This window comes from Cucurbita pepo, chromosome 12 (genome assembly GCF_057944985.1).
Source record: "Cucurbita pepo subsp. pepo isolate OVF chromosome 12, ASM5794498v1, whole genome shotgun sequence".
NCBI classification, from domain to species: domain Eukaryota; kingdom Viridiplantae; phylum Streptophyta; class Magnoliopsida; order Cucurbitales; family Cucurbitaceae; genus Cucurbita; species Cucurbita pepo.
The window spans coordinates 770,701-793,321 of record NC_141809.1 but is presented as its reverse complement, the minus strand read 5'-3'; the positions used below and the strand labels follow the sequence as shown (position 1 = coordinate 793,321).

Below are 22,621 nucleotides of genomic sequence, written 5' to 3'. Positions count from 1 at the left end.
TTTCGAGAATCTAATGGAATTTTTTTTAATTTATGAATAAAAAGAATAATAAAAAATAATTACAAAGATGACGGTATAAATAATCGCAATAATAATAATCAAATATTTGTTAATAATTTATATCCCTCATTATTTTAAAATTTTAAATGTCTATTATAAAATAAATAAATAAATAAATGTCTTTTTACTACTTTTATCACATTGTCGCTTCATGAATGTATGGCCAAGCTTGACCCTCCAATAAAAAAATTTAAAATAATAGACGGATGAAATAAATACACGTAAATATATAAATTATCACACAAGAATATATATATATATATATATAAACGGAAAATAAAATTTATAATTAAAAATTCTGAAAGTAGGTTTAGATATTATTGGGTATTTAAGCTTCTATATTTATTTTTATTTGGTATTAATTTAAAATTATTTATTTTTCAGCTCTAAATTTTACCTTAATTAATTATTTCAATTTTTATTAGTTTTTGAAATAAATTAACTCGGTGTTTATTTGATTTATGAATCCAGTAAATATCAAAATGGAGAATAAAACACGAGGCTTCCAACAAGTAATTAATTTCTTCCTTGCGTGTGGACCAATTGAACCAGACTTTTCGTGTACTTTTTACGACATTTACCATTTTTCTTATTTTTCTCCTCAATTTTTTTTCCTACATTTTCTACTCGAATACAAACTCGAGTTAAAGTCACAGTTAAAAGTGAGCTAAGTTCGAGCCCAATCGAGAAGATTTTTTAAAAGTGTCATTTTAAATACAAAATTTATTTATCATATTTTTAACCGAGACTTGGAGGGTAATTTTGAGATTTTTTTTTTTTTTTGTTGATAAATTAAAGATATTATTAAAAAATTTAAAAGTTCATATATATATATATATATATTTTATAAAATAAAAAGTTTAAAAGTATTTTTAATAATTTCCAAGACGAGACTGCACCGTGCCCGACAAGTGGGTATATCCATGTTGGAAGGGCTATTTAGTAATTTAATGGGGAGTGAATTTCCCTCCCATATGCCTCGAGCGAGGGTCAAATGGTCCTTATCCCTTCTTCTTGCTCGTGAAGTCAGAGCCAAAGCGCGACGAAAGACGTGAGCGGCTTCCTTTAGTATCGCCTTCTTCCTTTCCTTCTCCATTCTCTCTGCAAAAAGCGATTACGTTCTGTACTTTCCGCGCCCTAATTTCTTCGCAATCGCAAATCTCGGTACTAGCAATGTCAATGCGCTTCCGTTTCTCTCCATTTTCCGATCATTTTCTGGTTTCGAGACGAAATCAGAGCACTGAATCGTTTCGATTTTGAATGCAGAGAGGAAAATGAAGGTTGCGGTGGTCGGAGCCGGAATCAGCGGCCTGGTTTCGGCGTTTGTTCTGGCCAAAGCTGGAGTGGAGGCTGTGCTGTTCGAGAAGGAAGATTATCTTGGCGGCCATTCCAAAACGGTGCACTTCGATGGCCTTGATTTGGACCTCGGATTTATGGTCTTCAATCGAGTACGATCTCTCTTTCTCTCTCTTCTGGTTCTCGTTTCTCTCTCTATCTCATAAATCTGAAACGACTGTCGTTCTAGAGACGACGATTGACGATTTAGTTGCATTGGTTCAGCATAAATTTAATTATTTTTTATTTTTTTATTTAAACCAAAAATATTTTTTATATATATATTTAATAAATATATATGGTGTTTTAAATTAATATAAAACATGAAAGGTTATATTAGGCATTTAATTGTTCAAATCAATATAACTTAATTTAAATTAAGAAAATTAACTATATAATTTAATTAATATGAAAATATAGACATTATATTATTTTTCTCTAAATTTTTAAGGTAAAATTTAAATATTTATAATCATAATCAAATTTTTACCTCAGATATAAAATATTAAAACTTTTTTTTTTATTTTTTTTTATTTTTTAAGAATTAGAAAAAAATGTAACGCATTTAAATAAAATTACATTATTGTCCTTTTGAATTTAATGTTTTTTTATAAAAAAAATATATTGTCCATCATAAATATTAGAATTATATAGTCGGATATAATGTCACATGCTAGATTCGAACCCCACTTTATTATTTGAATTATAATTAAAAAGTATATACTAATTAGATCTTTTAAGATATTTTTATTTAAATAATAAATGAATATATTAATATGCAATGCCAAGTAACTGGAGTTTGGGCGCTGTCTTATCTTTTGGAGGTTAATGACAAGTGGGCTGTCTGCGTCGAGAACAATGGAGAATATATTTTTTTTTATAATAAAAAGTCAATTTTTTTTATTATTGGGTTAAAATAGTAATTGGAAGGGTTTTTTAAAATAATATTTCATTTTTAACTCTAATTGGAAATTGCTAGTTTCAAGAGTAAGCTTGTGAGTCTAAATATAACAATTTTTTCTATTATTTAAGAAAATATTTAGAATTTCACTTTTTTTTTTCTTTTTTTTTTCTTTTCAATCGATTAATTATATAAGATATTAATGTTCTTTAATTATAAAATTTCAAATTTTTTAAAATAAATGTAATTAACGTAAATTGAAAAATAGAACTTATGAAGTAGTATCTTATTTCATCACCTACCAATATTTACTAAAGTAAATAAATAAAAATATCCCTAACATTTATATTTTTGTTTAAAAAATATCAGTAAATTTTATATTTTATCTGGAGTATTCTGAAACTTCCAAACGTTTCAATAATAATTTTAAATTAAAAAAATCTATAAAATATAGACCATTAATATTTGGTTTAAAAAATATCAATATCCTTAACTTTTAAAAAATTAAATAAAAAACTAAAAAAAAATATCTTTACTTTTAATATTATATTTAAAAAATATTCCTAAAATTTTAAAATTAACATTAACATTTAATTTTAAAAAATTGTTATTTCATTTTTAATGTTACTCTCGAAAGTTTATTAATATTTTTAGAACGTGGTAGGAAAAATTATTTTTTTTTGAAGTTTTTTAAGAAGTTAAAGGTTATTAATGAAACGGTTGAAAATTAATGGGTATTTTTGAACCTGTTTAGCAGTTGAATGATATTTCTGAACCAAAATATTGACCGCTACTATCTAAATAACTGTAAGTAATATTTTTAATATTTTTTTTTAACGTTTAAAAATATTTTAAAAAATATATATATTTTAAAATTTTAAGATATTTTTGAAACTTTTTTAAGAATATTTTTGATACGGGAAGTACGATATTTAAAATTATATATTTTTAGAATGGATGAATTTAGAAATATATAAAAATTCTTGATATTCAACATAAATGTTAAGCTCTAAATAAAATTCTCACTAGTTTCAAGAGGGAAAAAATAATTTAGATGGGAGGCGGGATGTTATTTCTGAAGCTGTATAAGCATCATCAATGGTGGGCTGGTAGAAAGATGAGAACGCCAAGGAATCAATAGGTAATGATTATTATTCTTTTGGAATATGAACAGGTAACTTATCCAAATATGATGGAGTTTTTCGAGAATCTGGGAGTGGAAATGGAAGTCTCAGATATGTCTTTCTCAGTCAGCTTAGACAAAGGACGAGGCTATGAATGGGGAAGTCGAAATGGTGTTTCAGGTCTATTTGCACAGAAGAAGAACATTCTTAATCTATATTTCTGGCAAATGATTCGGGAAATACTCAAGTTTAAGGACGATGTTATCAAGTACGTTCTATCGCTATTATCTTCAATGATTTGGGGTTTTTGTTTGTTTGTTTGTTTAAATTTATGATCGGCCCTATTGGTTCTTGTTTCTATAGTTATCTTGAAGTTATGGAGAATAATTCAGATATTGATCGAAATGAGACGTTGGGAGAGTTCATCAAGTCAAGGGGATACTCCGAATTGTTTCAAGAGGCTTATCTTGTGAGATTACTGTAGAATTCTTGAGTTTGTTTATGTCGATTGTATGGAGAGGGATTGAATATTGATCTTATTGCTCTAGGTTCCAATGTGTGGTTCGATTTGGTCTTGTTCTTCCGAGGGAGTTCTCAGTTTTTCAGCTTTCTCTGTCCTTTCCTTTTGTCGAAATCATCACCTACTTCAGGTTGGTCTTTGTTCATCATGTTCTTAATATCATGGCAATTTTGGAGCTCCTCACCATGAAACTCTCTTATTTACAGTTGTTTGGTCGTCCACAATGGCTTACTGTCAAATGCCGTTCTCATTCTTATGTGAAGAAGGTGAGCTGATCCTTTATACTTTAGCAGCCAATTGAATGTTTTCCTTGACACTCATTAGTTAATGTAAGTTTATTTGAAAAATCAGGTACAAGAAGTACTAGAGAGTCGAGGCTGTCAGATAAGAACTTCTTGTGAAGTTAAGTCTATATCAACAATGGATGAAGGTGCATAATTAAATGGTTAAAAGATGTCCAGTTCTTCATTTTTTTAAAATCATTGACATTGAGTTTTGATATCAATGTTCTACCATTGGTTGTTGATATTTGATATTGAACATTTTATCAGGGTGTAATGTAAGCTATGGAGATGATTCACAGGAAATGTTTGATGCTTGCATAATAGCGACCCATGCTCCTGATACTTTAAGAATATTAGGAAGTCAAGCAACCTCGGAAGAAGTCAGAGTACTTGGTGCTTTCCAATATGCCTACAGGTATATTATTATTTCATCTCCTCTTTATTGTTAGTTTATGTGAGATCCCACATCGGTTGGAGAGGAGAATGGAGCATTCTTTATAAGGGTGTGGAAACCTCTTCCAAGCAGACGCTTTTAAAAATCTTGAGAGAAAGCCCAAAGAGGACAATATCTCCTAGCGGTGACCTTGGGCTATTACAAATGGTATTAGAGCTGAACATCGGGCAGTGTGCCAGCGAGGACACTGAGCCTCGAAGGGGGATGAATTGTGAGATCCCACATGGATTGGAGAGAGGAACGAGTGCCAGCGACGACGCTGGGCCCCAAAGGGGGTAGATTGTGAGATCACACATTGATTGGGAGAGGGGAATGAGTGCCACGCTGGGCCCCGAAGGGTGTTAGATTGTCAGATCCCACATCGATCGAAGAGGGGAACGAGTGCTAGCGAGGACGTTGGGTCTCGAAGAGGGGTGGATTGTGAGATCCCACATCCGTTAGAGAGGGGAACGAATGCCAGCGAGGACGTTGGGCCCCGAAGGGGGTGGATTGTGAGATCCTACATCGGTTGGAGAGGAGAAGGAAACATTCTTTATAAGGATGTGAAAACCTATCCCCAGTAGACGCGTTTTAAAACTCTTGAGGAGAAGCCTGAAAGAGAAAACCCAAAGAGGACAATATCTGCTAGCCGTGGGAGTGGGTTTGGGCTTGGGCTGTTAGAGCTTAATTCTCAAAATCAAAATCAAGATTAATCATAATCTCTTTTGCTTATCCTACATTTCCTTATCTTCTTGGAATAATGTAAAATAAGCTAGAATCAGGGTGGTATATTATCCTAATACTTCATTTTGTTGTGAATTGCTACAAAGAATACTTGGTATTTCTTGCTTTCTGCTGTTAGGAACTTGATATATTCCTCCTGTCAGATGAACCTTTGTTGAGACTATAATGGGCAAATTTTGTTCCAAAGTGTTGTGGATGATAGACTATTGATATTTATTTTAAGATTATGAACTGCTAAAGTTAATATACCGATGCCTGAACTAGTTGCATCAAAATGCACAACCATTTTCTCTGTATTGGCAGTGATATTTATCTCCATCGTGACAAAACTTTAATGCCCCAAAACCCAGCAGCATGGAGCGCATGGAACTTTCTTGGAAATACAGATAAGAAAGTATGTTTGACATATTGGCTCAATGTACTTCAGGTTAGTTTTGATATTTCCACTCTGATATTTTATCTATCTTTAACACCATGTAAACCAGAGAACCTAGCTGTAAACAGGACCATAATATTAAAGAAATCCTGGATCTTATAAAGGATGCAACAAACTATGAACTCTCAGCGAATAAAAGGTAGAGAATCTACTCAATAAAGTAAATTTGTTATACTTCCTGAAGACTACATTTCTGTGAGATCCCACGTCAATTGGAGAGAGGAATGACACATTCTTTATAAGGTGTGAGAATATCTCCCTAGTAAATACATTTTAAAACCTTGAGGGGAAGTCCGGAAGGAAAATCCCAAAGAGACAATATCTGCTAGCAGTAGGCTTGGGTTGTTACATTATCTCAATTCTTATTCAAGGGAAAATTGGATTCATTCTTAATTATTTTAACTTCTGAGAGTTCCCTCTCATGCAAACACTCCAGGAAATGAGTATGAACATTCAATGTCTGTTGTTTGCTACTTCAATTCTTTCCGGAACCAATTATTTCTAGCTGAAAGGAAAAGGGTGAAAATATTGTAGATGGAAAATGCTTGGATAAAGCAAATTGGCTGTTAATCATGGAAAAGAGTTTCCTATTTGAAGTTATGTAGCTTTGATACCTCCCTTTAATTGTGAACTTGCAGAATCTTGGTGAAACTGGTCCTCCTTTTCTCGTGACTCTTAATCCAGATAAAGAGCCAGAGAATATCTTGCTTAAGTGGTCAACTGGTCACCCAATCCCATCTGTAGCTGCATCAAAAGCTTCAACTGAGCTTGATACTATTCAAGGAAAGAGAAGAATTTGGTTTTGTGGAGCATATCAAGGTAAGATTACTGCATTCTAAGTTTAGAAAGGTATCAGAATCTTGTCTTGTTAAAATTGATTTATGATGAAAAGATAAAAAGTTATATCATTCGGAGAATACAAATTATGCTACATTGGAGTAGGTGTTCATGCCTGAAGTTTCAACATATTTTCTTTTACCAACATCTTTGGACTCACCCATCACCAGTTCCATTCCACATGCGCATTTTCTCACTGATTTCTCTTTACAATCATATTTCTTGTTCTAACTTCTCTCTTACTAATCTTATAACACCGTTCCGGACTTCCCCTCAAAGTTTTTAAAACGTGTTTGCTAGAGAGAGGCTTCCACACTCTTATGAAGAATGTTTCGTTCTCCTACCCAACCGATGTGGGATCTCACAATCCACCTCTTTCGGACCCCTGCATCCTCGCTGGCACTCATTCCCTTCTCCAATCGATGTGGGACCCCCCAACCCCCCCCCCCCCACCTCCCCCACCTTCGGGGGCCAGCATCCTTGCTGGCACCCCGGATCGTGTCCACCCCCTTCAGGGCTCAACCTCCTCGCTGCTCTGATACCATTTGTAATGGCCCAAGCCTACCGCTAACAGATATTGTCCTCTTTGGGCTTTCCCTTTCGGGCTTCCCTTCAAGGTTTTTAAAATGCATATGCTAGGGAGAAGTTTCCACACCCTTATAAAGATTCGTTCTCCTCCCCAACCGACGTGGGATCTCACAAATCTATCTTCATAATTCATACATCTCTCATTCTAACTTCCGGACTCTCAATCATTAAATCTACACATTTCTTCACTAAGAAGTCTCTCATCACTTACTTTATCACAATACCAATCTTTTTCTCACTAATATATTTGAGCACATACATTTTTGTCCAAACGCAGTGGTTTCTATTGCACTATTAGTTTGTGCGCATGCATACAATTTTATAAATTATCAGGGTAGATTAGTTAAAGTACATTTAGTTTAACCTTTTATAATGTGCATATCTGAATCAAACATGCCTGATGAAACCACATTCTAAAAGATAGGATTTAGCAGGAATATAAATGAATGCCCCTAAGCTTCAAATGCTGCAACATGCATCCTCATCCTAAAATATGACATGCTTTAATGTTACAATAGGAATCTTATTATTTATGCTACTTCTTTTTAGGTTATGGCTTCCACGAGGATGGGCTAAAGGTAATGACCTAATAATAATTTCCTTAAGGGTGTCCATGTGCCTTTTCAAATTTGAATATCTCAATGGATTTACAAATGAAGTCTAAATATTTGCAGGCTGGTGTTATGGCAGCACATAATATGTTGGGAAATAGTTTCACTCTTTTAAGCAACCCAAAACACATGGTGCCTTCGCTAGCAGATACAGGGGCACGCTTGTTTGTAACTAGATTTCTTGGACAATATATAACTTCAGGATCATTAACGTAAGCTTATGTACAACTATAATCGTATGCTTCTCATAGTGTTTCTTTTATTTCTAGTAATCTCAATTGATATGTTTTGTATCAACGCAGCTTAATGGAAGAAGGGGGCACAATATTTACCTTTGAGGGAACAGATAAAAAATGCCTTCCAAAAGTTGCTTTGAAAGTTCACAGTCCCCAATTTTATTGGAAGGTATGCAAGTCTAACGTCTGCTTGACATATATTTGAACTGTACTGATGAAGTTTAGCAAAGAAAATGATTGATTGGAGCTCATTCTCCCTGAAGTACTCTCCTTTAGTTCCTGTGAGATCCCACACCGGTCGGGAAGAGAACGAAACATCCTTTATAAGAGTGTGGAAACCTCTCCCAAACTGACATGTTTTGAAAACTTTGAGGGGAAGCCCAAAGAGGACAATATCTGCTAGTGGTGGGCTTGAGTTGTTACAAATGGTATCAGAGCCAGACACCGAGCGATGTGTCAGCAAGGAGACTGAGGCACGAAGCGGGGTAGATTTGGTGGAGGTCCCACATCGATTGGAGAAAGGAATGAGTGCCAGCGAGGACGCTGAGCTCCAAAGGGGGTGGATTGTGAGATCCCACATCGGTTGGGAGGAGAACGAAATACCCTTTATAAGGGTGTGGAAACCTCTCCCTAGCAGACGTGTTTTAAAAATCTTGAGAGGAAGCCCGAAAGGAAAAGCCCAAAGAAGACCAAATCTGCTAGGGGTAGGCTTGGGCTGTTACGGTTCCTAAGTCTTAAGAATTCATTTTGGCAGATTGCGACACGAGCTGACTTGGGCCTCGCGGATGCATATATCAATGGAGACTTTTCTTTTGTTGATAAAGATGAAGGTCTTCTAAATTTTTTCTTGGTAAGCTTTTCTGATTTGAATCTCAAGATAGTTTATCCTCACGGTAATTTGCACAGACTCTGTCATGCTGATTTCTTCTGCAGATTCTCATTGCTAGCAGAGATACAAATTCTTCAATTGCAAAACTAAAGAAGAACAGGTATATATAATGGGGAGAGCTGCCATTGGCTCCATAGTTTCATTTCCTTTGAACTAAACATTCACTTACATTTTTCAGGGGATGGTGGACACCGCCGCTATTTACTGCTTGTATTTCATCTGCAAAGTATTTTTTTCAGCATGCTTCAAGGCAAAACACTCTTACACAAGCTCGTAGGAACATCTCCCGTCATTATGACCTGGTATTCAATAGTTTTCGATGGGCTCTTTTGCCTCTTCTATTTTTCTTCCTTTTTAAGAAAGCTTGATAAGAAAATTCATTTGTCTTTGGATGGTAGAAAGGTTGAGTTTCTTGACCCGTCATTTGATATCATCACTTTCCTTTTGCTATTAAAATTTATTAGCCTTCAAAAAGAAGCTCAGATTCGTTGTTATTTTGCATCATTTTTCTTGAATGACTGAAAGATATCTGCTTCCTTTTTGTTCTACAGAGCAATGAACTTTTTTCTCTATTCTTGGATGACACAATGACATACTCATGTGCCATCTTTAAGGTCTGTTTTTAAAACCATTTTCTATACACTTTTTTATGATACATTGTTACAAATATGTACTAATCTTAGTTTTTTATCTTGTTTTTGTTAATAGGGAGAGGATGAAGATTTGAAGGTTGCACAAATGAGAAAAATCTCTCTTCTCATTGAAAAGGTGATTCTTTTAGCTACAATTCGAACTGAAGTTAAGAATTTTTTTTTTCATTCTCTCATTAAGTATTCAAACTTTTTTATGTCTTAATTCTTAGGCAAGAATCAATAAACACCATCACATATTGGAAATCGGGTGCGGTTGGGGTAGCTTAGCGATCGAAGTTGTCAAGCGAACTGGATGTCGTTATACTGGTATTACTTTATCTGAGGAACAACTAAAATATGCTGAGAAGAGAGTTAAAAATGCCAACCTTCAGGTATAGTTCCAAACTTATTGAAAATTGTTCTTCTTCCCAACTATTGTTAATGAAAACATTATCTGTGGTATGGTATGTTACTTCTTATATCTAGTTTTTACTTCGATTCTAGGATCGCATTCGGTTTCTTCTTTGTGACTATCGAAAATTGCCCAGTACCGAAAAATATGACAGGATCATATCATGGTGAGTTTCATAATATGAAAGAGAATTTGTTTGCCATATGTATGAATTGGTACTGTGATGATTCTCTTTTGTACTGTTTCAGTGAGATGATAGAGGCTGTTGGCCATGAATTCATGGAAGACTTTTTTGGTTCATGTGAAACAGTATTAGCAGAAAATGGCCTTTTTGTTATACAGGTTGGAAGCTTTGATTGTTATAGGCATATACAAGTTAAATGCTAACATATCTTTGGTCCTGATACTACTTTTGATTCTTTATTAGTTCATATCGATACCCGATGAACGTTACGATGAATACCGACTAAGTTCAGACTTCATAAAAGAATATATATTTCCAGGAGGATGCCTACCATCACTAAGTAGATTAACAACAGCCATGGCTACTGCATCAAGACTCTGGTAAGTCCAGCTTTTATTAACTTAGAACATTCATTGTGATTTCTCTCTTTTTTTTTTTCTTTCTTGCAAATAAAATTCATTTTGCAGTGTGGAACATTTGGAAAACATTGGGATTCATTACCATCAAACTTTGAGGTGTTGGAGAAAGAATTTCTTTGAGAATAAGAGGTAAAAAGTTTTATTTAGGGGATTCATTGCCATCAAATGTTCTTCAAGTTGAAGTTCTTATTCTTTTTCTTCAGCAAAATTCTGCAACTTGGTTTTGATGAGAGGTTCTTACGGACTTGGGAATACTATTTTGACTACTGCGCTGCTGGTTTTAAATCTCGCACCCTTGGCAATTACCAGGTACATAGTTCAAATATCATCATAAAATTACTCCCAAGTTCTATGATTATATACATCTGTAACTGTAATTAGAGCATTGAGCAGAAAATGATAATTGAATTGGATGGCAGATTGTATATTCAAGGCCTGGTAATGTAGCAGCATTCAGCAATCCATACGAAGGTAACCCAGCACATTAAATTGATTTGATCATTCTTTTCAATTTGGTCAATGAACAAAATTGTATTTGTTAAGTAATTCAGCTAGACAGCAGCTATAAGATGCATGCATTAAGTTCAACATTTCATTGTAACTTTTGATCCAATTTCTGATGGAAGTGTTCCCTTTTTGATATCTACTTGAAAGGGCAGAAAGATTGAACTTGATATCAATGACCTGCCAACTTGATATCAATGCTCACTTTTCCTCCAACAAGAAAAGAACATTAACTAGCATCTACAAAAGAAAGAATAGATTCATAATCGACCCCAACGGGATCGGAAAGCAGATAAAAAAACTTCAAAGGAACAGCAGAAAGATCATTATATTCACCTAATAGCAGTTCTAAAACCGAGATCTTTACGACTAATCGTCGACCTTGAAGCAAAATAGCAAAGGAATATATTGAACCAGTTGCTACTTTACCAACAGGAAAAAAAGGTAACAGCAGAAGCAATTCTATACAGGCTAATCTACATAGGCTATTGTTAGCTAATTATTGACAGAAGAGAAATGGGTAAGAAGCTTTAAATACCTACTCATAATTAATACCAAGTAGCCTACATAACCAAGTCTTGAAGGAATGGATTCAATAACCTTGAGAAGAATTACTATAAACTAATGACTCACAATGCCAGAGATTTGGAATACTTGATAGTGTTGGCAAGGCCTTGCAGAAGAACATATTCGGTTCCGGGGGGGTAAATCCAATATTTCAACCGATTAGAGGTCCTCCCTCGAGTTCCATAAATGCTGAACACACACATCCCGAACACGGTCCTTCACTACGAAGCCTGTGTTCAGTCATGAGTGGACTCTCTCGACTCCACTTTTACAACTCCGGGCATCCCTCCTGTAACACAAGGGGAAATAGAGGGGGAAAATGATTATGCCATTGTTAAAGAGCCAACTACGACTACGATTAGGTCTAACCATACGAAGTGATCGACCCAATAGCGAGGCCTCCAACACTATCATCTATCACTACAACTCTCTCTACTCTACACTACACTACACCTTTTGTATTCCTACTTGAAATGTAAGATAAAGAATGAAACATCTATCACCTAGTTCTTCATACCGTCTACGACTGACGATCTAGACGATCTAAACGACAAGAGAACATAAAAAATATCTGAATATATAAGTAGGAAACAAATTGTTACAACTCAAACAAAGTGAAAAGATGAAAATCGATCACAGACAGCTAAAAAAGACATTCATAAAGAGACCAAATTTAACTACGTTCCGCAACAAAATACTAAATAACCGAAGCATCATCGAATAAACTTCTAAAACAGCTACTTATTTTAGACTAGAAAAATTAATACTGCAAGCTACTTGGATTCAAGCAACCCCACCAGGCTCATTGTGTTACAAATCGGGCCACCGTTTCAGTCAGCAGCAAGAAAACCTCTTTTTTTCCATAAGCAACTCGAAAACATCGATCTCATAAAACAAACACGGATACACAGAACATGGCACGATCCAGTTCACTTTTGATCATCGAATTACTGTTGTTGGGCTTGCCGAGCTTGTCCACCAGCATAACCACCCGTATAACCTACTTGTCCTCCATCAGATCTCCATGCAGCGTTTCCATAACCAGAGTTGTTTCCATTAGCATCCCCATAGCCATTTCCCATGTAACCACCACTGTTCCCTTGTATCTCTCCCCCACTTGGACCACCCCCGACGTTGCTATTTGAGGCACTACCAGACCGTCCTCCGCCTGTACCATAACCAGATTGACTCCCATACGAGCCATCGCCTCCACCGTAACCATAACCTTGATTCCCAAGCCCACCATATCCATAACCCTGGTTTCCATACCCAGCAGCTCCACCAGGAGAATGACCAGTGGGTGCAGATCCAGGTCCTCCACTGCCAGCTCCAGCATTGCCTCCAGGAGCACCACCCCAAGGAGCAGCATTACCATATCCCATGGCTCCATACCCAGAGGGAGCTTGAGTGGACCATGAACTTCTAGGTCCACCTTGAGGACCACTCCCATAACCAGCATTAGCAGCATTCGGGTTACCATAGGCTACAGCTGCAGGGGCGCCATACCCAGTATTCGAACCGCTGTAATTTCCATAACCACCATATCCCATGCCATTGTTCGATGAACCATACCCATACCCAGGATTACTATATCCAGAGGAACCATAAGGTGGGAACCCTCCACCAGAGCCCTGAGATTGCATATACCTACTCGAATCCATACGACTATCATAAGAATTCGAATTAACACCACCAGAAGACCCATAACCTTGATAACCACCGCCACCCATCGAACGACCACCCGCACCTGGATTAGCATCTTTAGGAAGGGCACGCTTAACTTCTACTTGTTTACCATTCAAATCATGAAATGTCTTATGCAAAACCCTGTCAACAGCTTCTTCAGTATCAAACGATATAAATCCAAATCCCCGTGGACGCCTAGTATTTTGATCATACATGACTACAACATCGGTTACATGGCCATACGCCTCAAAGTACTCCTTAAATCCTTCTTCAGTTAATGTTGGAGGCAATCCCCCAACAAAAATCTTTTTAGTTCTCATGTTTCCTCCACCACCACCACCACCACCACCACCACCACCACCAGAATTCCTAGTAGCATTAGAATTGCTTGCTCTAGCAGGGGTCTGCTGTTCTTCCCGTGATAAGGCCCTCTTGGCCTCAACCTATAAAATAATATAAATACAAATGCTAAAATGTAACTAAACAAATATGACTACAGAAGATTAAAGTATAAACTCCACAGATTCACAGCAACCCATTTCTGATGTTTCAAGATCATATTGGAAACATAAACTACGTTGAAATGAAATTACAGAACAACTCCAACCCTTTTGTCAATCCCTCGCCTGATGAACAAAACAATGCACCAACCAGAATCATCGTAAAAAATGGCCAAATCAGAAATAAAAAAGGCCAAAACTCCAAATATGGAAAGAAGAAAGTAAAAGAAAGGGATTCTGACGCACCGTTTTACCATCGATGGTGTGCTTATCCTGAAGAACTCGATCGAGAACAGAGGGATCTGAGAAAACGACGAACCCAAACCCTCTAGGTCTGCTAGTGATCTTATCCCTCATCACCACCGTATGCATCACTTCACCATAGTTGCTGAAGTAGTCCTTAAGCTTATCCTCGGAGGTTTCCCATGAAATTCCACCAATGAAAAGCTTCCCCTGATCCGAATCCATTGCCCCTTTCCCTGGTTTTCACGAGATACCCAAATGAATGGAGAAATCGATTCGGGTGTTGTTCCTCAGCTTCGGTCTGAAAATTGAAATTCGTTTTGTGGGTTATGGGGAAAGGATTTCGGAGGGGGGAAATGGAGAGAGAAGAGGGTTTGTAGCCGACTGGGGGCTTCAAGGAAGAACAAAGAGAGGAGAGAGAGAGGAATGAGGAGAGAGAAAGAGCTTTGGTGAATCTGATGGTAATGAAAAGAGTGCTTTTCTCTGTAGGAGTAGGGTTTGAGAGAGTGGACGGTATGCCATTTCAACGCTCAAGATTGGTTTGTTTCAATGCAAGAAACTTCAATTAACGGTCAGGATTGGTTTGGTAGTCACGTGATCTGCACGAGAGTGAATACCAATGGTGTTGGAATGAAATCTAATGTGTCTCAATATTGGTGGCCAATTATTTATTTATATGTATATATATTTTTTCATTTAATATTCTATTTTAAAAAAATGGTAAATTTCTTCTTTGAATTTCATTTTCATAATATTCTTTCGAATATTATACCAAAAAAAAGGTATCTAGTTCTTTATCTTTCGACTCATTAAAAAATGATTGATTAATTCGTATAATGTCGTATTAAGGAAATAAAGTATTTTTACTTTTTGATACGATAAATCATTTTAGTCATTTAGTATTTTAATCGTCCGTTACTAATTTTAACTTTTGCGAGATAGATTTTTTGTCCGTTACTAATTTTAACTTTTGCGAATTTTTTATGCCATACCATATTTGTTAATACACGTGGTGACTACGTATGGTGAATATCTTCAAATATGATCTATTTATGTGCATGATCATATATTGTCGTATAATTATATCATATTAACAACTTGAAAGTTAAAGTTCGAAAATCACCCTTTGCTATTATTAAGGGGGGTTTACACGATGTGAGTTAAAAAAAATCTTTTAGAATAACCCAAAATTTTGGATTGATTGGGTTGGTGATTTGAGCAACCTGAACCGAGTTCATAACCTAACCCAACCCAACCTACTTTTTATTTTCGAGTTGAGTTGTGTAGGATTGTTTTTTTAATACTTATCTATAATACAATTTTACATCAATTATAATTGTTAAATGTTCTAAATTTTCATAATAATCTTAAAAGTAGGGCCGTATCCTAATCCTATTTTCAAGTCGATCGAGTTGACCCAAATTTACAGTTTACCAAAAATTCAACCGAACCAAAAAACATCTAACCTTACCCTATATTTATGATTTGGGTTGAGTTGTCTGAACCTGTCAGGTTCTCGAGTCTTATGAACACACGATCGTAAAAAATAGGAGAAAAGGTGTATGAATGAGAAGAAAATGAGAACTAAAAAGACAAAAAGACACTTAAAATTTGAAAAAAGAAAAAGAGAGAATAAAACTGTGTAGGCACCCACATGCTTGGCCCTGCTTTCATTACAAAGCGCCAACGTTATTCTTACCTTATTCAAACTACTCTGGGGCCAAGCATTTCCTTTCCCTTCTTGTCTGGCTTTGTAACTGGACCATTCCTGAGCTTCTGCACGTACTAAATGGAGTGTTTTCTTGCTCGTTTCGGTTTTGTAAGCATTGAAAGCAATGTCGATGAACGGTCCATCACAGTTAAAGCTATCCCCATATCTCCTCGAACATCGAATTCAAGAAGCATTTCAAGACTATAATTTCGTACGGTAGCAATCACAACATGTGCTCAAATCGAACTATCAACCTATTTGGATGAAATGAGAGATGCAAACTTTGGATACAAAAATAAGCTTGAGTCAAATTTTGTGAGATCCCACGTTAGTTGGAGGGGTTGGAGGGGGAACGAAGCACTCCTTACAAGAGTGTGGAAACTTCTCTCTAGTAACCGCATTTTAAAACCTTGAGGGAAAGTCCGGAACAGAAAACCCAAAAAATGACAATATTTGCTAGCAGTGGACTTGGACTATTACAAATGGTATCAGAGCCAGAAATCGAGCGGTGACCAGAAAACTGGCCCCTAAGGGGGTAGATTTTGAGATCTCACATTGGTTGGAGAAGGGAATGAAACATTCTTTATAAGGATGAGGAAACCTCTCCCTAGTAGACGTGTTTTAAAACCTCGAAGAAAAAACCCAACGAAGACAATATATACTACCGATGGACTTGAGTTGTTACAAGTTTCCTCCTAGAACATACTAAATTGGTTCTACCTCTAAAGAAATGAATCCTTTTTATGGATGAATCAGAAAAAATGGGTTGACACTAGGATCCTTATTCGCTACTTTGCATTCGTAGTGTGTAGCCAAAGGAAATATATCGAGCCTAAAGTCATCCCAAGCACGGGTTACGAGGCTAAAGAACTATTTCTTTGGAACGCAAAAACTGAGATGGAATATTCCGCGATATTCCACGACATAGCAACATGGCAATGAATGATACAAATTCTAAGGCGAACATATTGAGTTAGCCCCTACCCCAGTGATAAGGAGCTACTAAAGGAAGTCTGGTCCACATGACAAAGTAAACAAACCCTTTAGATTCAAATTTATGAACACAGATACTGAGGAACACCTTAATGTTCCTCGCAACATATAGATAGACAGATGATTTAGAAACAAAAGTAACACAGCAGAAACAATTGTGCTATCCAATGGATGCCACTGTTATGCAGATAGACAGATGAAGACTTTCTTCATTCTAAACTGCAGCCAAAACCATAATCCTGCATAGCAGACACCCTAACTAGGCACAGCCGAAATCGATATTACGATTGGTTACTTGTGCCTGATGGAGATGAATGGCAGGTTTTAGAGATAGAGAGATAAGTAGTACAGTAACCGCCCAAGCTCACTACTAACAGATATTGTCTTTTTTGGACTTTCCCTTTCGAACTTCCCCTCAAAATTTTAAAATGTGTATTCCTCTTATAAGGAATTTTGTTCCCAACCAATGTGGGATCTCACAATCCACCCTTCTTGGGGGCCCAACGTCCTCGCTGGCACATCGTTTCGGTGACTGACTCTGATACCATTTGTAACAACAACCCAAGCCTACCACTAGCAGATATTGTCTTCTTTGGGCTTCCCCTCAAGGTTTTAAAACATCTGTTATGGAGAGGTTTCTGCATTCTTATAAGGAATATTTCATTCCCCTCTCCAATCAACGTGGGATCTCACAATCTACCCTCCTTAGGGGCCAACGTCCTCATTGGCACACCGTCCGGTGACTGGCTACACCGTCTTTGGGATTTCCCTCAAGGTTTTAAAATACGTTTGTTATGGAGAGTTTTTGCATACCCTTATGAGGAATGCTTCGTATCCCTCTTCAACCAATGTAAGATCTCACAATTTTATTCGGACAAAAAGTAGCAAGAACAAGATGAGAAGCTAGTGGACATAATGAACTACGAGGTAAACTAATCTATTAAATTCTCTATTGATCAATACTTCAAAAAGAAGATTAAAAAACAGAGAAACTTACAAACATTTACTGTGGCCTAAAGCATGAGTGAACAAATCATTCGTTCTTCAACATAATGACATAATGATATGAAGAATACCGTCAAGAAGGTGTAGCTACACCTTCACTCCATTTCAAGCTCAGGAGCTGAGCGAATCAACACAGTCTCCTGTCCAAGCTCAGCCAACAATGGGCCACTTCCCTGGCCGATCCTGAAATTCCTGTTGCTGGACAACAAGCCAATCAAACCTAAACCCAATATCAAAACTAAAACAACATGGCCAATGAATATTAGATTCATCAAAGCAATACCCCTCAGACCATCTTCCTCAAGATCACATTGTACAAAAGCGTCACCAGTAGCAGGCAACACCAACATTGCACGACAACCCTTCAAAGCAAATGCATCGGTATACAAAGACAAGCCAATTTGAAACAGCCATGTGCCCTTAAACGTTAAGCCAGAGGAAAGTAGGAATTCAGCGAAAAATGCAGACGGTTTCATAGATAAAAACAAGCAGGAGCAAGCGCAAAGAAGGGTTAATCCTCCAGAAATGTGATACAAATCACCACCAAGACCAGTAATCCCCTTACCAATCACGGAATACTCAACAAGAAACGCAACTCCGGCGAAAACGAAGATGAAACTCTCACTTACAAGAAGAGGGTCGAGATTTTCCCGCAAAATGATGAGAATCGCAAGCGCCCAGAAGAAGAAAATGGCGACTGATTGCTGGAAAAATGCGAATCTGTAGGTAGGGTTACCGGAAAACGCGATGAAAAGGAAAATTTCGGAGAAGGCGGCGATGGGGAGGAGGAGGAGGAGGGAATATAAGTCGAAATTCTTCCATTTGGGTTCGGATAAGTACCAGATTTTTGATCGGTAAAGAGATGGGTTGTTGAGGTAAATGGAGGAAGAACCGAGGAGCCGACGAACGCCGATGGGGACGAGGATGAGGGAGGCAGAGAGGTGGGTTGCTAGTGACGCCATTGACAAGGGCTTAGTAAGAAGCCTGCTAATGAAAAAATAGATTAAATTAAATCAAACATTTAATCTTTCAATTTAGTCTTTGTAGATCTTAATTAAAATTTAATGAGATTTCATCAATAACAACATACTATAATCACTAGATTATTAAACTATTTCAGAATTTAAACCATAATGACTCAATTATTATGAAATAAAAAATACTAAATTGTTACTAAAAATCATCTTTTAAAAGAATATAATATGAAAGACAAGGAACATTAAACATGATGGTGAATCCTCGGTCAAATGGGGAGGGATCAAGGGATTTATGTGACATGATGTTATTAATATTAAAACTATGCTAAGGTATGAATCTCAAATGGGGTCGTCGTCTAGTCTTCTTCACGGCGGAGATGGAGCCACGGTGAAGAGATAAGCTAGCAGACAGGGCCCCTTTCCAATTTAATTCAACAAGCTCATATTCTCCCGTAATTATGGACCATAGGAAGCAATCGCATGAACAATTCCATTCAATTGGATTCACAACTCTGCTTTTGAAACAAAACGCCAAAACCCTAGCCAAGTGTGTGGCTCATAACCCCTCTCTCGATCCCCAATTTCCCTCACCCACATTTCGCCTCCATTTCACATCCAAATATCAAGCAAAGAGGCACTGAGAGGGAGAAGGAGTTGGAACCGTACCTGTTACCTGAGGAAGAAGAAGAAGAAGCGGAAGAAGCTGTTTCCATGGCGGCGACTTCGATCTCTGCGACTGGATTGTGCTGTTCGTCTTCTTTCATTGGAGGATGGGGGTCTTCAGTGGCCGGAGAGGATTACGCGCTGCTGGCGGCGAGGCCGGCCGCGGTGCAAGTGGGAGGGGGGAAGGCGGTCAGGTTCCGGCCGATGATGAAGAACGTGAATGAAGGGAAAGGGGTTTTTGCGCCGTTGGTTGTGGTTACTCGGAATATCATCGGCAAGAAGCGCTTCAATCAGTTTAGGGGCAAAGCAATTGCCTTACATTCACAGGTATTCGTTATTCATTGTTTTCCCCATTGATCTCAATTTGCTTGTTTAGAAATCATTTGTTGGGCCATAAAATTCATATACTAAACACTATGCTATATTACTCTAATTTTAGTAAAACTCAATATATATTCCTTCATCAAAGTTGGAACTTCATATCCCCAAACCCGAATTCGAAGAATAAGCTATGCATTTGAGGATTGTTTCAAAACTACACGAAGAAAAAGAAAAGCTATGCATTTGAAGATCGTTTCAAAACTACTGTAAGAAATTCTTTAGAACTTCAAAAGAACTTGCAACGTCGTCACCTTCAACTGACTCTTGAACATTGTATAAATTGTTAGGCTCATTGGCTCGTGCATGGGAATCTTTCTAGTCCTCATTCATTGATCTCTCTTTTCTCATTTTAACCTTGTGGTCGAATTCCCATGGACTAAACTCTTTTAAACATTATACAAATAGTTAGGCTCATTACCTTGTGCACCGGAATCTTTCTAGTCCTCACGAGGAGGTCTCTCTTTACTTGTTTTGACGTTGATACCATGTTAGATAAACATGACTCTCCATAGTATGATATTGTCCACTTTGAGCATAAGCTCTCATGGTTTTGCTTTGGGTTTCCCCGAAAGGTCTCACACCAATGGAGAGAGTATTCCTTGATTATAAACCCATGATCATTCCCTAAATTAGCCGATGTGGGACTTTCATCATCCAACACCTCCCCTCGAACAAAGTACCACCTCCTGTTAATCGAGGCTCGACTCCTTTGGAGTCTTAAGTCATTTTTTACTATGTATTCGAGGAGGCTAGACCCTAGACATTTAAGGATTACCAATCTATTGGCACGACTAAGTTTAGGGCATGGCTCCACTAGGCTTCACACCATGGCGCGAAACTATCTCGAGGTCATGAGATCACACTCATCCTCCTCCTCTCTTTCCTTTCTTCTTTTTCGAGTGAATCTCAGGACCTTCCTGTAGATATGATTAAACAACCTCCAAAAAAAGAGAACGATACTGAATTTCAAATCCCGAACAATCGAACTTAACCCAACTTAACCAATATGAGTACTTGTTGATCTTGAAAGTGATGTGAATGTGTGTTGGTGTTTGTCAGGTAATCACAGAGTTTTGCAAATCAATTGGAGCAGATGGAAAACAAAGACAAGGGCTAATCAGGCTGGCCAAGAAGAATGGAGAAAGACTTGGATTCCTTGCCTGAGATCTTCTTCTTCTTCTTCTTCTTCTTATGCCCTTCTCCTGTTTTCTATTCCATTCAGTTCATCAGCTGTAATATCATCTATGTACTCAAAACACTCACTCTTTTAGTACTCACAGGAAATGCTTCATTTTTCAAAATTACACACTCCCATAACCAAAGCAAAAAGAATACCTTGCCTCAAAATTTAGCAGCTCGACATGATCGAGTTAATGATCAGACACTGTACCGAGACGATTTCGCCGACTTTTCCCTTCTCAGATCCTCCTGCAACCAACCAAAACAAATAGAGATGTAATCTATGAAATGGAACGAACAGAAGAGAAAAATGTTGATAATCATAAAACTGATGTTTACATGAAAGCTGAAGGAAATCTTGTCGGTAACGTCGATGATCTCCTTCCATTTCCTACCGATGCTCATCTGCATCAATCGGAGAGTACAGAATAAGTTAGACGGTCTTTAGAACTGAGTAAACGAAGTAATAAGCAAACAATAGGAGCAAAACACAACCGGTAATCCACACACATCATAAGATTCACAACAAAAACTATAATTTTCGTATAAGCAGAGAACAGAGGACATCTCTCAGAGATTCATGAGCTGATATAAGATAAGGATCATAGTTGGCAAGATCATAGTGAACAAACGGTACGCTGAGAAATCGAAATAATCTTGGCCATGACACGGTCTCGCTACAATGTAGCTACAAAACTAACAACGACTAACCTGAGCAGCCTCATTTGTTGCTGTCTTGGTCCACAGTGCAAGCTTGTCCTGCCTCTGGCGCACACTGGCAACTACGCCACAGATCTCATCAGACTCCTCAAATTGTTCCCCAATCAATGCCATCAACTAACGAAGGACATGAAATTTTAGACCAAATTAAAGCAAGAAATTACCACAAATTCATGCAACCAGCAATGAAATTAGGTTAGTCTTTGTATACCGTTTCCAGCCACATGGTATCGAGGTTAGTCTTTCTACTGCTCGTGACAGTCCATTTTCCTCCATTAGCACACTCAGGATCTTCCCATTTCGGTTCAACTCCAGCTTTGAACAAGTGAAAATCTGCATTAGCCGGCAACTTGCTCGGCTTCAATATCTGATCGTAAAAACTGTACAAAAGCCCGGAATCACAAATCGAAGAAAAAGAATATGAACAAAATCGTAGCTCAACGTTCAAAGAAAACTGAAAACAGAACCAGTTTAATCATTGGCAAAGAGAGGGATCGAAGGACGTACCACCAAAATTCTTCAACAGTGTCGAAGGTATAGACCTTGCGCAGAGAGCTGCCCCATTCAGCACCTTGCTTCGGCCTCGACTGGTTATCGAACCAAAAGGTCCATTTTCTCTCCAACATATGGGACTGCTCAATGGAATCGCCTACTTCTGTCGCCGCCGCAGGACCCTCCACCGCTACCTCACCGGCCATATCTTGGGCGCTGAAATGCCCCCTTTTCCTTTGGACTAATAGGAAATTTTTTTGTGAATCGACGAAGTTTTAGGCTTCAAACTTGTTAGATTCTGTAGAGACTCGGCCCAAAACTCTGGACCCAAGGCCCGTAAAATTCAAGGTTCGCG

General features: G+C 37.4%; 4 protein-coding genes across 15 annotated transcripts; 1 reads left to right on the top strand and 3 right to left on the bottom strand.

Annotated features, from left to right (window-relative positions):
- The first annotated feature begins 1,036 nt into the window (after nt 1–1,036).
- On the top strand, nt 1,037–11,291 carry LOC111806870 (uncharacterized). 2 transcript variants are annotated; one of them, XM_023692375.2, is made up of 25 exons: nt 1,037–1,224; nt 1,327–1,508; nt 3,471–3,688; nt 3,784–3,889; nt 3,969–4,070; nt 4,147–4,206; nt 4,292–4,370; nt 4,492–4,639; nt 5,705–5,828; nt 6,476–6,656; nt 7,812–7,840; nt 7,937–8,085; nt 8,176–8,278; nt 8,864–8,959; nt 9,043–9,098; nt 9,177–9,300; nt 9,550–9,612; nt 9,707–9,766; nt 9,861–10,022; nt 10,135–10,208; nt 10,291–10,384; nt 10,470–10,606; nt 10,694–10,774; nt 10,849–10,954; nt 11,065–11,291. In XM_023692375.2, the coding sequence occupies exons 2-25, from the start codon at nt 1,335–1,337 to the stop codon at nt 11,131–11,133; spliced, it is 2,595 nt and encodes an 864-aa protein (XP_023548143.2). In that variant the 5' UTR covers nt 1,037–1,224; nt 1,327–1,334; the 3' UTR covers nt 11,134–11,291. The 2 variants fall into 2 exon arrangements, with proteins under 2 accessions (XP_023548143.2, XP_023548144.2); XM_023692376.2 differs by lacking the exons at nt 1,037–1,224; nt 1,327–1,508 and adding an exon at nt 3,288–3,437 and having other exon boundaries at nt 3,547–3,688.
- LOC111806871 (heterogeneous nuclear ribonucleoprotein 1) lies at nt 11,118–14,619 on the bottom strand. Of its 3 annotated transcripts, XR_002816889.2 has the most exons (4): nt 14,149–14,619; nt 12,514–13,845; nt 11,783–12,005; nt 11,118–11,389 (listed from the first exon to the last, which is right to left on the bottom strand). XR_002816889.2 is itself a non-coding variant. In XM_023692378.2 (2 exons), the coding sequence occupies exons 1-2, from the start codon at nt 14,368–14,370 to the stop codon at nt 12,664–12,666; spliced, it is 1,404 nt and encodes a 467-aa protein (XP_023548146.1). In that variant the 5' UTR covers nt 14,371–14,619; the 3' UTR covers nt 12,278–12,663. The 3 variants fall into 3 exon arrangements, 1 of the variants encoding a protein (XP_023548146.1); XR_002816888.2 differs by lacking the exon at nt 11,118–11,389 and having other exon boundaries at nt 11,452–12,005; XM_023692378.2 differs by lacking the exons at nt 11,118–11,389; nt 11,783–12,005 and having other exon boundaries at nt 12,278–13,845.
- A 3,158-nt stretch (nt 14,620–17,777) lies between these two features.
- On the bottom strand, nt 17,778–21,303 carry LOC111806759 (uncharacterized). 4 transcript variants are annotated; one of them, XM_087128914.1, is made up of 3 exons: nt 19,498–20,682; nt 18,138–18,841; nt 17,778–18,046 (listed from the first exon to the last, which is right to left on the bottom strand). In XM_087128914.1, exons 1-3 carry the CDS (start codon nt 19,593–19,595, stop codon nt 17,982–17,984), a joined length of 867 nt encoding a protein of 288 aa, XP_086985040.1. In that variant the 5' UTR covers nt 19,596–20,682; the 3' UTR covers nt 17,778–17,981. The 4 variants fall into 4 exon arrangements, with proteins under 4 accessions (XP_086985040.1, XP_086985039.1, XP_086985038.1 ...); XM_087128913.1 differs by lacking the exon at nt 19,498–20,682 and adding an exon at nt 21,211–21,303 and having other exon boundaries at nt 17,778–18,838; XM_087128912.1 differs by having other exon boundaries at nt 17,778–18,841.
- On the bottom strand, nt 20,836–22,619 carry LOC111806761 (eukaryotic translation initiation factor). 6 transcript variants are annotated; one of them, XM_023692204.2, is made up of 6 exons: nt 22,282–22,600; nt 21,986–22,154; nt 21,766–21,891; nt 21,394–21,459; nt 21,211–21,303; nt 20,836–21,084 (listed from the first exon to the last, which is right to left on the bottom strand). In XM_023692204.2, exons 1-5 carry the CDS (start codon nt 22,470–22,472, stop codon nt 21,253–21,255), a joined length of 603 nt encoding a protein of 200 aa, XP_023547972.1. In that variant the 5' UTR covers nt 22,473–22,600; the 3' UTR covers nt 20,836–21,084; nt 21,211–21,252. The 6 variants fall into 6 exon arrangements, with proteins under 6 accessions (XP_023547972.1, XP_023547973.1, XP_023547976.1 ...); XM_023692205.2 differs by having other exon boundaries at nt 20,836–21,077; XM_023692208.2 differs by having other exon boundaries at nt 20,836–21,077; nt 21,216–21,303.
- Nucleotides 22,620–22,621: the final 2 nt, after the last annotated feature.

What these genes read in the sequence shown, in the direction of transcription:
- LOC111806870 (XM_023692375.2), top strand. Translation starts at nt 1,335, where the DNA reads ATGAAGGTTGCGGTGGTCGGAGCCGGAATCAGCGGCCTGGTTTCGGCG. An exon ending in GAAATCATCACCTACTTCAG is followed by an intron (nt 4,071 to 4,146) that starts GTTGGTCTTTGT and finishes TCTTATTTACAG; the next exon opens with TTGTTTGGTCGTCCACAATG. An exon ending in TCTCCCGTCATTATGACCTG is followed by an intron (nt 9,301 to 9,549) that starts GTATTCAATAGT and finishes TTTGTTCTACAG; the next exon opens with AGCAATGAACTTTTTTCTCT.
- LOC111806871 (XM_023692378.2), bottom strand. Translation starts at nt 14,370, where the DNA reads ATGGATTCGGATCAGGGGAAGCTTTTCATTGGTGGAATTTCATGGGAA. An exon ending in ACACCATCGATGGTAAAACG is followed by an intron (nt 13,846 to 14,148) that starts GTGCGTCAGAAT and finishes ATTATTTTATAG; the next exon opens with GTTGAGGCCAAGAGGGCCTT.
- LOC111806759 (XM_087128912.1), bottom strand. Translation starts at nt 19,595, where the DNA reads ATGAAAGAAGACGAACAGCACAATCCAGTCGCAGAGATCGAAGTCGCC. An exon ending in TCTTCTTCCTCAGGTAACAG is followed by an intron (nt 18,842 to 19,497) that starts GTACGGTTCCAA and finishes TTTTTTCATTAG; the next exon opens with CAGGCTTCTTACTAAGCCCT.
- LOC111806761 (XM_087128915.1), bottom strand. Translation starts at nt 22,472, where the DNA reads ATGGCCGGTGAGGTAGCGGTGGAGGGTCCTGCGGCGGCGACAGAAGTA. An exon ending in ACTGTTGAAGAATTTTGGTG is followed by an intron (nt 22,155 to 22,281) that starts GTACGTCCTTCG and finishes GCTTTTGTACAG; the next exon opens with TTTTTACGATCAGATATTGA. An exon ending in CAACAAATGAGGCTGCTCAG is followed by an intron (nt 21,460 to 21,765) that starts GTTAGTCGTTGT and finishes CGATTGATGCAG; the next exon opens with ATGAGCATCGGTAGGAAATG.